Here is an 11,371-nt window from a genome sequence, read left to right as displayed (position 1 = left end):
CCACAACTATTTAAAGTTAAAGGGGATCCATATTGTCACAATTATTTTTCTCTGGAAGCCAAACTGATTTCGATTTTTTCACAAAACGTACCCTCATTCTTTAGTATTAGTAGTTTCTTTAGAGCACCACATATTTTACTTTTATTACATTTTGCTCCAGCCTAACTATAATTTTGGAATTGACAGTAATTCGATCCTCAGAACGTCAGAGTAGTGAAGTAGGTTAGTCGTTTTTAAACCTGCATTTGCTAGTAAATAAAGTCACAACTTTTTCTAACAGAAGCGTGCACGTGATCGCAGATTGAAGTTGGAGGGGGGAGGGGGGGACTGTGGGGGGGCTGTGTGGCTGGGGCAGGTGGGAGATGGTCACAGCTGACTGGCGCAGGGATCGCCGATGGTGTTGAACAGTCCGATTACCGCCGGGACAAAGGAACGCCTGAGGCGCTCCGTCCTGCAGCATCAGCTCGTCGTAGAGAGGGTGGGAGGTTCTCCAGGACGGCGCTGATCTTTCCCCTCATCCTCCTCTCTGCCACTAACTCCAGACTGTCCAGTTTGTGTCCCATCACAGAGCTGGCCTTCCTCACCAGCGCACTGGCTACTGCAGACTGGTGGAACATCTGCAGCAGCCTGTTGCACACGTTGAAGGACCTGAGTCTCCTCAGGAAGAACAGCCTGCTCTGTCCTTTCCTGTAGAGGGCCTCAGTGTTGTCCGACCAGTCCAGTTTATTGTTGAGCTGCACTCCTAGGAACCGACCATCTCCACCTCCTCCCCCTGGATGGTGACGGGGTTTGGGGGCCGCCTTCTCCTACGAAAGTCCACCACCAGCTCCTTGGTCTTCCTGATGCTGAGCTGGAGGTGGTTGTTGTCGCACCATCCAACGAAGTTCTCCACCACGAAGAGGAATACCAATACCAGTATTCCTCCTCGTTGTCCTCCGTGATGCAGCCAACAATGGAGGAGTCATCAGAGAACTTCTGTAGACGGGACAATCTCATTGGTTGAGTTAAACCTCAGTGGGCGGATCCAAAGAACCACAATTTTTCTAGCTAAGTAATGCTAGACTGAAGGCCAGTGAAGAAGGGAAGAGGAAAGAGAGGAGGAAGCTAATATTATGAAGCCTAGCGCTACAAACTGAAAAAATGCAATCTAGCCATACTATCTAGGTTAGCTAGTTAGCTAGCTGACCTTCAAGTTCAAACGAGCCATACTAGCCTATAGCTATCTAGGTAAGCTAGTTAGCTAGCTGCTGACCTTCCAACATCATGAATACTATGGTCATGAATGAATGAAAAAAGAAGTCATTGTCATTTATATTTTTTTTATTTACATTTTGGCCAGAGTTCCTGCTTTGCCATTCCAGTTTGTCAGGTAGCTAACTTGTGCTCAGAAAAACGGAGGTTCTTTGGCTCCGCCCACTGAGACAACCAATGAGATTATTTCTGCCTCCGAATAATGTTTGTATGACTAAAATTATCTTCCATTCGGTTCCTTTTTCCCCCACCTTTGTATCACAGCACTGTATTTAGAGCTGTGTACCTGTTTCTCAGAAGCGCGGTGCGTTAGCTTCGCTCTGTTGACTGTCCTGTTTGTTTGTGTGATCTGGCAGACCGGCAGCCTGCTGGGCTCCACCAGAGGTTCGCCAGTTGGCCAGACAGGAGAGGCCGGCTCGTACTTGTCTGAGCACACACACACACACACACACACACACACACACACACACACACACACACACAGGCAGTATGTGACAGTCTAGAATTCGACCTTGTGAATGTATAACACTTTTCCTTTTTTTGGCCATCCAGATTTAGTAGATAAGATAAGACAAACTGTATTGATCGTCCAGTGAGGAAACTGGTAGAACATCTAGGGTTCAACCAATATGGGTTTTGAAGGGTGATACAGATACCGATATGTTTGTATTGAAGCTGCCGATAGCCGATACGCAAATATTCAATATCTTTAATTTTGACCATTTTCTTGCAGAAAAATTACAAGTATTCAGTGTGGAAAATCTGAAATGGCATTTAGACCATCATGGGAGAGTAAAACTCTCTCACTCTCTCTCTCTCTCTCTTTCTCACACGCACACACACACACACACACACACACACATACACACACACATTCCCGATTCCTAGCTCGACACCATATCCAGTAATAAAACTCAACTTTCTCCATATTAATCAATCTCTATGATTCTCTGTCTGGCTTCTACCCCTCTATCACTCTGTCCATCTCTCTCTCTCTGTCTCTCTCTCTCTCTCTCCCTCATGAGACTAGTAACAGGTCACTTCTTCCCTGTATGACACCTCATAGTACACCGTGCATGACATTTATGGGAACAAGTCTTGCTAATGCATGCCTGTATGTGTGTGTGTGTGTGTGTGAGAGAGAGAGAGAGAGCGTCCAACTCACTGCACACCCATGTCTGGCTAATGTGTGTGTGTGTGTGTTTGTGATCTTGGAAAATTTACAACATCTGTCAGAGGAGATTAAGATGAGAAGAGCAAAAACACACACTTACACAGACACACACACACACACACACACAATTGGAGGAGATCCTGTAAAGCCGAGGACTTCCAGTCACTCACTAATTAAATATTACGGTAACAGGTCAGCACACCCTGGGGCAATGTAGGATGTAATGTAAAGTGTCTAAAACATACATACATTATTACAAATCTCTTCTTAATAGACATTTTTACTAAAAAGGCTTTGATATCATTTGTTTTTCCATATTTTTCTTTTTGTATGTACTATGTACTTTTATTTTATAAAACCTTGTTTTAACACATAGCTGCCATTTTATTGTTTATCTTCTCTGTTTTATCATTTGTAAAGCACTTTGTGACACAGTTCTGAAAACTGCCATGTAAATTAACTTTATTAATAATGACAAAATTATGGGAAAATGTCATGTCATGCAGAAGTGGGGATAACAACCTAAACCTTAGAAACTTGCTGAAACATTTTGTGTATGATGCCTCTTGCCATTGAGGTCCAGCATTTATAAAACTACATCATTTGGCCAAAAGGGGGCGCTACAGAAACAAACTGAAAACTCAAATCTCCTGACTTGTTTGAGCTGCCATCGTGAAGATTTGTAGGTACGTGCAAATTATGAGAAAAATAAGACTTTTGTTTCTCACTTAAAGGGGAATTAAGTAAACTAAAGATTGGTTGGATTATAACTGGTTGCAACATCTTTGGTCCTCCTTCCAATCCTCCTGAGTTACGGTGGTCTGTAATTGATACAAACAATAAGTCAAATTTTTTCACAATAGAGACAAGTAAGCTAGTTAATTAGAGCAGAGATCCAATCGAAACATCCAGTAAATGAATATATCACCATGCAAAATACTGTAATAATAATACTGCTTTGTTATTTGGGGAAGTATTGGGAGTGTCTTGTAATTCAAATGGCTGTTGTTTGGAATAAAAATGAGTTTTTATTCCAAAATAAAGTACAGACCAGAAAGTGAGTTTTGAAAGCCAGAAGTCTCAGCATCTCGCAAAGTAATCATTCAGTCATTGGTATTGATCAACAACCCTATCAGCCCCTCACACACAGATATTATTATATTCATATTGTGCTATGGGGCAGTAAAAATCTGACGTATTGCCCCTTTAACAACAACTTTCATCACCCACAGAGGAAAACATGCTTACTGTAGGATAGTTTGATGATATTGGGTTACTGTTCGTGGCATGGAAGGGCTGTTTGCAAAAATCTGATCCTGGAAGTGACATCATAGCTCACGCCATAGCTGGGAAATGGCGCACAGCAGAGAATGACACATTTAAATTTTTTTAGCTGAGACCAGCAGCTAGTAGAAGAAGGTAACCCCAAAGTTTCTCAGCCAGGCTTTAGATCACTTTAGGGCAGTGGTTCTCAACGGGTCTGGGGACCACCAGGGGTCCTTGAGGGCGTTCCAGGGGGTCCCCCAGCAAATTGATGAATTATTAAACTTCACCATTATTTCATTTACAAGAAGTTAACACAGTTAGAGAATGTAGAAGAATGACTGTTTTGATCATAGTTTCTCTGTTATCTCTCTACCTACAATACAGATAGTCATGGAGTTCTGGACAAAATCATATCTAGCAATACAAATATTCTCAGATTTGGGTCTGAGAGACAAAATCTCATCAAATGAGGGTCCGTGGCTCTAATGTGGACTAAATTAGGGTCCTTGATATGAAAAAGGTTGAGAATCACTGCTTTAGGGCAGCAGACTCCTCCAAATTTGCTTTTGTATTTGGTGTCACAGGGCCAAATAGGTCGCAGCTTATCACTAATTATGTGCTTGTTTGTGTGACTATGTGCATGTCTGTGTGTGTGTGTGTGTGTGTGTGACAAGTTGACAAGAATCAACCCACATAGATATCCATGTTCAGGTGGGTGTGTGCATGAGATCATCAGTAAACAGTGAAACAGGAATAGCTAACCTTCTCCGTGACCCACTTACTGTCTATACAGTGCAAAGTACATTCATTAAATTTGTGTGTGTGTGTGTTTGTATGTGTGTGTGTGTGTGTGTGTGTGTGTGTGTGTGTTGCTTTGATACCATGTCTGACAGCCCACTATATGTCTAGCAGACTTGGGAAAATAATAATAATATAATTTGTTCGCTATTTTATTTTTTATCATTGGAGTGCCAGAAGAGTGGGCTTTACCACACAGGACAACACAGTTACTACCAGAAAGTTGTAACAATCACAGGAAAGTATTTGAAAGTCAATTTCGTATACTTTTCTGTGAGACACTTTCTGTAGACAGCCTGACTCTATCTGAATAGAGGCTTTGCAGTTCACAAATCTCCCAGCAGCCACGTCTGGCTCCATCATGGAGGTCTATTGGCTGAATTAGCTGAGTGCAAATAGATATTTAACAACTGGGCAAGAAAAAGAGAGATAGGCTACCCGAAGATTGTTGTGGTGTGGCTGTAGATCAATTCATTAACTAATTAAAAGTGTTTGATAAAGTACATTTGTTTCCAAATTACTGTGACACAGTAAACTTGTCTTGTTGTGTCTTTAGCTCTAGTCTCTACTCCAAAACACTCTGAGTTGTAGCTTGAGAAGAGTCAGCTCAGTTAACCTGAACAAACTGTTAGCTAGCTAACTAGCCAGCAGGCTAATCTAGCAATGAAACCGATAAGTTAACCTGCAACTGACGACTGACCTGAGCCACTACTAATGCTTGCTTCTACTAGATATGCTAGCAGGTGTGCAAATCAGATGTGTTAACGACAGGACAGTGATAGTTAGCTAACCAGATATTATGGTTTGCTAGCTAACTGGTACATCCAAACGCAAAATTGATTGGATGTACCAGTGGTAAAATTCCCAGTTCCCAGTCAAAAACAGCACAGAAATTAACCATGTTGTCTATTCAGTTCTGTTGGGACGGAATTCGTACATTCAGAAACACGAGGACCTCCAATATGGCCGCCAGAGGCTGTGTTATAAAGCCCTTTATTGTTCTGTGCGGTAAATCCCACCTTTCTGATACTGCAAGCACTTCAAAACAAACACTAACAGTTATTTGTGAATATGATTTGACTCAGGTCAAATGTGAGGTAATGAGGCTTTGGCTGTAGATGTGGCGCTATTGATTGATGTGTTTATTGATTTAATGTATTCCTTTTGGAAACTTTTTAACTTTGAGCATCTTATTTTTGTCGGGTTTTGTTGTCATACATTTTACATTACATAAACATGTCAGGCATAAAGCTGATGTTTTATCCAGAGAAACATACAGTACAATAACCTTCAATTCCTAGATCACCGACATTACAAGCAACCAGAGAGCATGGGTCAGAGCCACAGCAGCCTGACAGCAGTCCTGTGACTATAGAATAATCATGCAAGAGACAAGTGTGAGGAGAATAAACAAGAAACCCAAGAGTTAAGAAGTAGAAGGGATTTCCTTGTGCAAATACATACTGTACACTCAAGAAGTCAATGCAAGGCCGGTGTTGTAAACAAGAACTTATTCTGTTGCCTGGTTCAATAAATGTAAAAAAATAAATCAATCTATATATGGCAAAGGGCATGTTTTGATTGTTTATGTGACCAGTGTGACCTTTTTCCCTCATGTAAATAGTCCATGGAGGTCATGGACTATTTACTTCTGAGACGTTTGATAATAAAGTAATGGGAAAAAAGAGGGGGAAAAAAAGGATTTATGAAACTTTGAATGCAGTAAGTGACTGGAGACACTTCATGCGTAATATATAATATAAATACACCATTTGTTGGATGCTTTAATGTTGAGTATCATGAGTATTAGCAGGAACCAAACCTAACCCTGGTAGTGCTAGTGCCAATAAACTATACAAAGCATTTAAATTGTCCAGAAGTAGTATTCCTCCTCTCTAACTTTTCTGTGAACACAAATGAGAAATAAGATAAAGTAGTGAGAAAATTAACCAGGTTGAACTGCTGAGTTAAAGGTGTGTGTGTGGTAGGAAAGACAGCCACAAAGTTTTTGAGCTAGGAGAGGAGCGCCATCTGTTGGCCAAGGTCCATTAATGCATCAGATTCAGCACAACTGATTTTTCTCTCCAGGAGGATATGAAGGAAATCACTGAAAACACATTTGTGCATTTTGTGCTTTGCGGAAGTTCACACAAACAGGAAAAAAAAAGCATAAAAAACAGTGCCATTACAGAATGATTCCTCGCAGGAAAGTAAAGCACGCTGTTACAATTATAGTTATGAGTCATTTTAAGAGCATGGCTTTCAAAACAGTTGTTTGTCAGGATATAATTATCTTTTTGAAATTGGAGACAGATTTAAGGTAGATAAATCTTTCCAAAATGGGTATATGTAGCATTTTTGCACAAATTCTTTCACGTTGAGTGATGTGTGCAATCTACTGCCAATAGTATATCCTGCACCATCTCTGTATGTAAAGTCCTGATTTTTCTGTACCATATGTGTCAGTATGTTTACATTGTGAAACTACTGTAAGATGCCAATATGTGATGTCTCTGCACCAATACAACCAAGACCCATTCCTCTAGTTGAAGTGATTCTGGTTGAAAACAAATCAAAAAGACACTGCAAAGACATGTAAAAGAGTACAATAAATTAGGTATTAGAAAATATGCATTTTATTTCATTATTCATTTTCATTCCTAATAAAAAAAATCACATTGTTTTCCACATCAAGACTTTTTTTCCCCTTACATTACAAGACAAGACTGTAGGAAAAAAACCTCTCCTTTATACACACTTTTCTTTTTCCTTCACTCCGTTTTCCCTGCGACAGGCCACTAGCTGCATTTGCACTTCCCATTATAAATACATACAAAATATGCAAGTTCAGATTGAAAGCATCTATTTTTTTAATTTTATTTTATTCTTTTCATTTTGCAGGCGACTGACCCACACGTATTGAGGAGGGAAGCCTCATACAGTGCCAACACATTATCGGTGCACATCCAAAAAAATATTTTGCTCTATATACAAATATGGGCTTCGTTGCTGGTTATTTGTTATCGTTTCCACATTCAGACTTGCTGCCCAGATGTGAAGCACAGACCGGGTTTTAAAAAAAGAACAGAAAAACACACGGAACAGACAGAAAAAAAAGACGAATGAACACACACATAGACAGACGCACAAAGACAACACTCAAAATGCGGCTGTGGGTTTGAGGTTGAATTTTAAGATGGCTCCTACATGGACATAATAATAATCATCAAATGAGCCAGTTCACAAAGTCCTAGACAAATCCTTAGCCATGTCTGAGTTTAAAGCGAGAGCGGCCCGAACACCTCGAATACCACTTCTGCCAATCAAGGCTAGATAATAAATAACACTGGTGAAGCGCCTACATTGCAAATTGCCACATTATGTTGCATTCTCAATATTAATACTCCTCTGCTGTCAGTATAGATTGCAGTTATTTAACTCTGAAATTACATTCATTTTGTTAAGGTTTCCCTGATGTTCAGTTAATTATATTAAGATACCCTAGAATTTAAATACGTTTTGTTAAGTTACCCTGGAAGTTACGTTAGTTTTAAGTTACCCTGAAAGTTCACTTACTTTAGTTAAATTACCACTGAAAGCAAGTTAGTCAAGTTATCCTGAAGTGGCTTAAAATACTCTCCAAATTTACCAGCCCCAGTGATCTCAGTAGGTTTTCTCAGATTCTGAAGTTTTCCATTAAAGTGCGTTACAACTATGACTTGAACAAACAGCACAGCCTTGCTCATCAGCACCGTACAGCACAGTTACTCCTAGCTGCTGGAGCCGAACTCGCGGCATTGTTAAGTCTACTGCGCTACGCTCAGGAATTAAACCGGCACATCTTCCCCATCTACACAACTCCAGAGTTCTCAGCAGGCCTCAATTACATTCAGCAGCTGTCTTTTAAAGTGCTTTAATACAGGGATGGTGAAGAACTGAAACCACAACAACTTCCTCCTTCCAGTCTCTAGCTATTATGGTTAGCCTCCGAGCTGCAGATCAAACAAGTGATCCATTACTTCGCCCCCCCCCCATTAGTTTCTTTTGTCAGTTCAAAGTGCCTCAGTTTCATGGATTCCTCCCCGACTCTCTAGCGGCACGTACACGACTCGGCCACCATGTCCTCCAGCTCCCTGTACTCCACCTTCTTCTTGTGCTTCACCAGCACGCTCATGGGCATGTACTTGTACGGCACGCAGGACGGAGGGGGCACGTCGCCCACCTCCATGTCGTTGATGACCGTCTGGATGATGGCGTGGTTGGGGGAGTGGTAGCCGTAGTGCAGCACCCTGGGACAGTCGCCCTGGCAGAAGCGGGGGTTGTACACCGGCGGGGCGATGAAGTAGTGGCCCCAGCCCAGCTCGTCGAAGGAGAGGCGGAAGGAGTGGAGCTTGCAGCGGTTCTTGGGCGCGCTCGTTTTGCGCTTGTAGTTGGGGATTTCGGAGAAGATGGAGGCGGTGGAGGAGGAGGAGGTGGAGAAAGAGGAGGAGGAGGTGGGGGCGTCTTTGAGAGCGTCCAGAGACGGATCTTTGGGGTCTGATGACGCAGAGGAGTCTTTGGAGCGCCGGCGGCGGACGGTGGCGTGCCTTTTTCGTGTGGTGTCGTTTTCCCCTTCGGCCCCCAGCAGTTCCTCCATCCAGTCCTTCGTTTCCCGCCGCTCGTCCAAGTACAGAAGAAGAGACGGGGCCTCTAGGTGATACTCCGACGCTTCCCCTCTCCACCTTTTTCTCTTTCCCTCTCTCATGCGAGTCTGGGATTGACCCCAAGGCATCCACCAGGACAGCCCGCCGCCCTCCTCGGCGTGCCCAGGCTCGGTGCACCAGTACTGGGCCGTGAGGGTCAGGTGCCGACCCCCGGCCTGGTTCTTCCCCTGGAGGACGTGTCCGCTGACGTGGGCCGTGACGTCCGTCTCTGTCCACGGCTCATGGGGCTCCAGGGTGACCAGGTTCCCCGACAGGGGGCTCGCCTGGCTCTCCTTGCCCAGCGAGGTGACTTGAGCCCTGCAGCGGGGCGGCTGGAGGGCCCGGGCCGCTCTGGACGGTGTGGAGGAAGACGAGGAGGGAGAGGAGCGGAGGTGGACGAATGAAGCTCTGACCAGTTGGTCCAAGAGAAGCGTATCAAGGTTGTACTCTACTGTGAATGTGTAGTGGTGATCTGGGAGAGAGAAGGAGAGAGAGAGAGAGCACCAATGAGCTTTTTTTTTTTGCTGTGTATCGACCTGCTGGCTCCCTCTCTGGCCTGATCAGCAGCCACGTTCTTTATGTTTGTCTGTATGGTATATGATGGGTGATTTGTTGTGTTTTACATAAACCCTTTTAAACCCAGCCTGCAAACCAAACTTCCCTCATGGCACAGTAAAGATTTGGATTGAAAGAAGGCTTCCTATTATCACGTTTTCCAGGAATAATCCAGGATCTGTACTAATCAACAGTGAAATAAAACTGATGATAAATCTGCACACAAGAAATGCACATGTTCAGCGGCCTATATATTTGTTGATTAGAAGCCAGTAATCCTTGTATCTTCATTCAATAATATATTATTCAAAATGTTATGAGTCTACAGCATCAACTACAACTCGATGGGAATTTATCATGCAAATAACATCTGTACATTGAACTTCAGTCATGCTAGTGATCAGAAAGCTACAAACAATCAAGCTCCAAAGACTGTTTAATTGAGAGAATGGCGACAACTCAGACTAGGTGAGTCCACATTTGATCTTGGAGCTTCTAATCATTACAATGGAGAGGACAAAATCAAATAAAGTCTCTAGAAACGCATTTGGATGCAGTGTCTAAAAACAAAATCACATCAGTGGAGCATTCAGGACCCAACGTTCCCTTTAAGCTGGTAGTTTGGTGATGTCAAACAATTTATCACATTCATTTGTCAATCATAAGTCATCGATCCACTTTGTCCCTACAAATTTAATCTACAGGTGAGTCTGGAAGTTATTAGATGCAGTTATTAGACTTGCCTCCCACACTTCCCATCTCACCTCTGGACGCTGACAGATAATGCACCGACGACGCCGACGGCCTCAGCAGGCGGACCGTGTTGGAGCCGAACTTCCTGTGCTGTTTGGGCCTGCCGTCCGGCTCGGCTGCGGTCCGGTACAGACTGAGCATGAACTGCATGTTCTGGTCCGCTTTCTGCTCGTCCGTCAGCGGCCGGTGGTGCGCGCCTTTGTGCTTCGCGCTGTGCTGCTGGCTCTGACTGCGACGGGTGCGCTTTAACGTGGGGTGAGGCGAGGCCATTTTCCGCTCCGCCACGACTCCGGTGAAGGTGCAACACAGCAAGAAGACATGGAGTAAGATGCGCTGGGGGCGGGCGGCCCTCATGGCGGTTAAAACCTCTGGTGCTAGCGAGCTCCACCGGCGAGGCTAGAGTCGGCGACCATCCTCCGCACCGAGGGCGTGATTTACAGGCTCACCTGATCGCCGGCAATTTCTGACATGACAGTCGACTTCCTGAACTTGTGGGTGACCCCAATTAACCCGCTGGATGTGCGCAAGCCACCGACAGCAGCGCGCAGAGCGTAGCTGATTGGTGCGTAAAAGTGCGTAAAAGTGGCATGTCATGTGGCAGCCGTTTCCTTTATTGCAGTGTTACATTTCGGAAATATATTAATATTTTTTATGTTTCCACATTCCTCATTCCATATTTCATACTGAATATATTTAATATTTCATACACTAAGAATTATATAATCCATACTTATCCCCATACGTTTTATTCATACATTCTACTTAACATGTTCTCTGTTCAAATTGTCTATTACGTACTTTTATATAACCTCCATTTCCTATATTCTTGATTATATTCTATTTTTCTGTTTTTTTAATCTATTTTTCTTTACTGTATTCTATTATTAGCTGC

At 43.1% G+C, this 11,371-nt stretch overlaps 1 protein-coding gene across 1 annotated transcript; it reads right to left on the bottom strand.

Moving 5' to 3' along the window:
- Positions 1-8,579: 8,579 nt before the first annotated feature.
- Positions 8,580-10,791, bottom strand: bmp15 (bone morphogenetic protein 15). Its single transcript, XM_071512088.1, has 2 exons — positions 10,491-10,791; positions 8,580-9,643 (listed from the first exon to the last, which is right to left on the bottom strand). The coding sequence occupies exons 1-2, from the start codon at positions 10,747-10,749 to the stop codon at positions 8,580-8,582; spliced, it is 1,323 nt and encodes a 440-aa protein (XP_071368189.1). The 5' UTR covers positions 10,750-10,791.
- Positions 10,792-11,371: the final 580 nt, after the last annotated feature.

This window comes from Centroberyx affinis, unplaced genomic scaffold (assembly GCF_046629955.1).
Source record: "Centroberyx affinis isolate AG114_WGS23_722 - 3 ecotype Tasmania unplaced genomic scaffold, CSIRO-AGI_Caff_v1 ptg006077l_1, whole genome shotgun sequence".
NCBI classification, from domain to species: Eukaryota; Metazoa; Chordata; class Actinopteri; order Beryciformes; family Berycidae; genus Centroberyx; species Centroberyx affinis.
Note: the sequence above shows the minus strand (reverse complement) of the source record. Positions and strands in the feature narration are given on the sequence as shown.

Coding starts and splice junctions, on each gene's coding strand:
- bmp15 (XM_071512088.1), bottom strand. CDS start 10,749: ATGGCCTCGCCTCACCCCACGTTAAAGCGCACCCGTCGCAGTCAGAGC. Junction 9,644..10,490: donor TTATCTGTCAGCGTCCAGAG/GTGAGATGGGAA, acceptor TCTCTCTCCCAG/ATCACCACTACACATTCACA.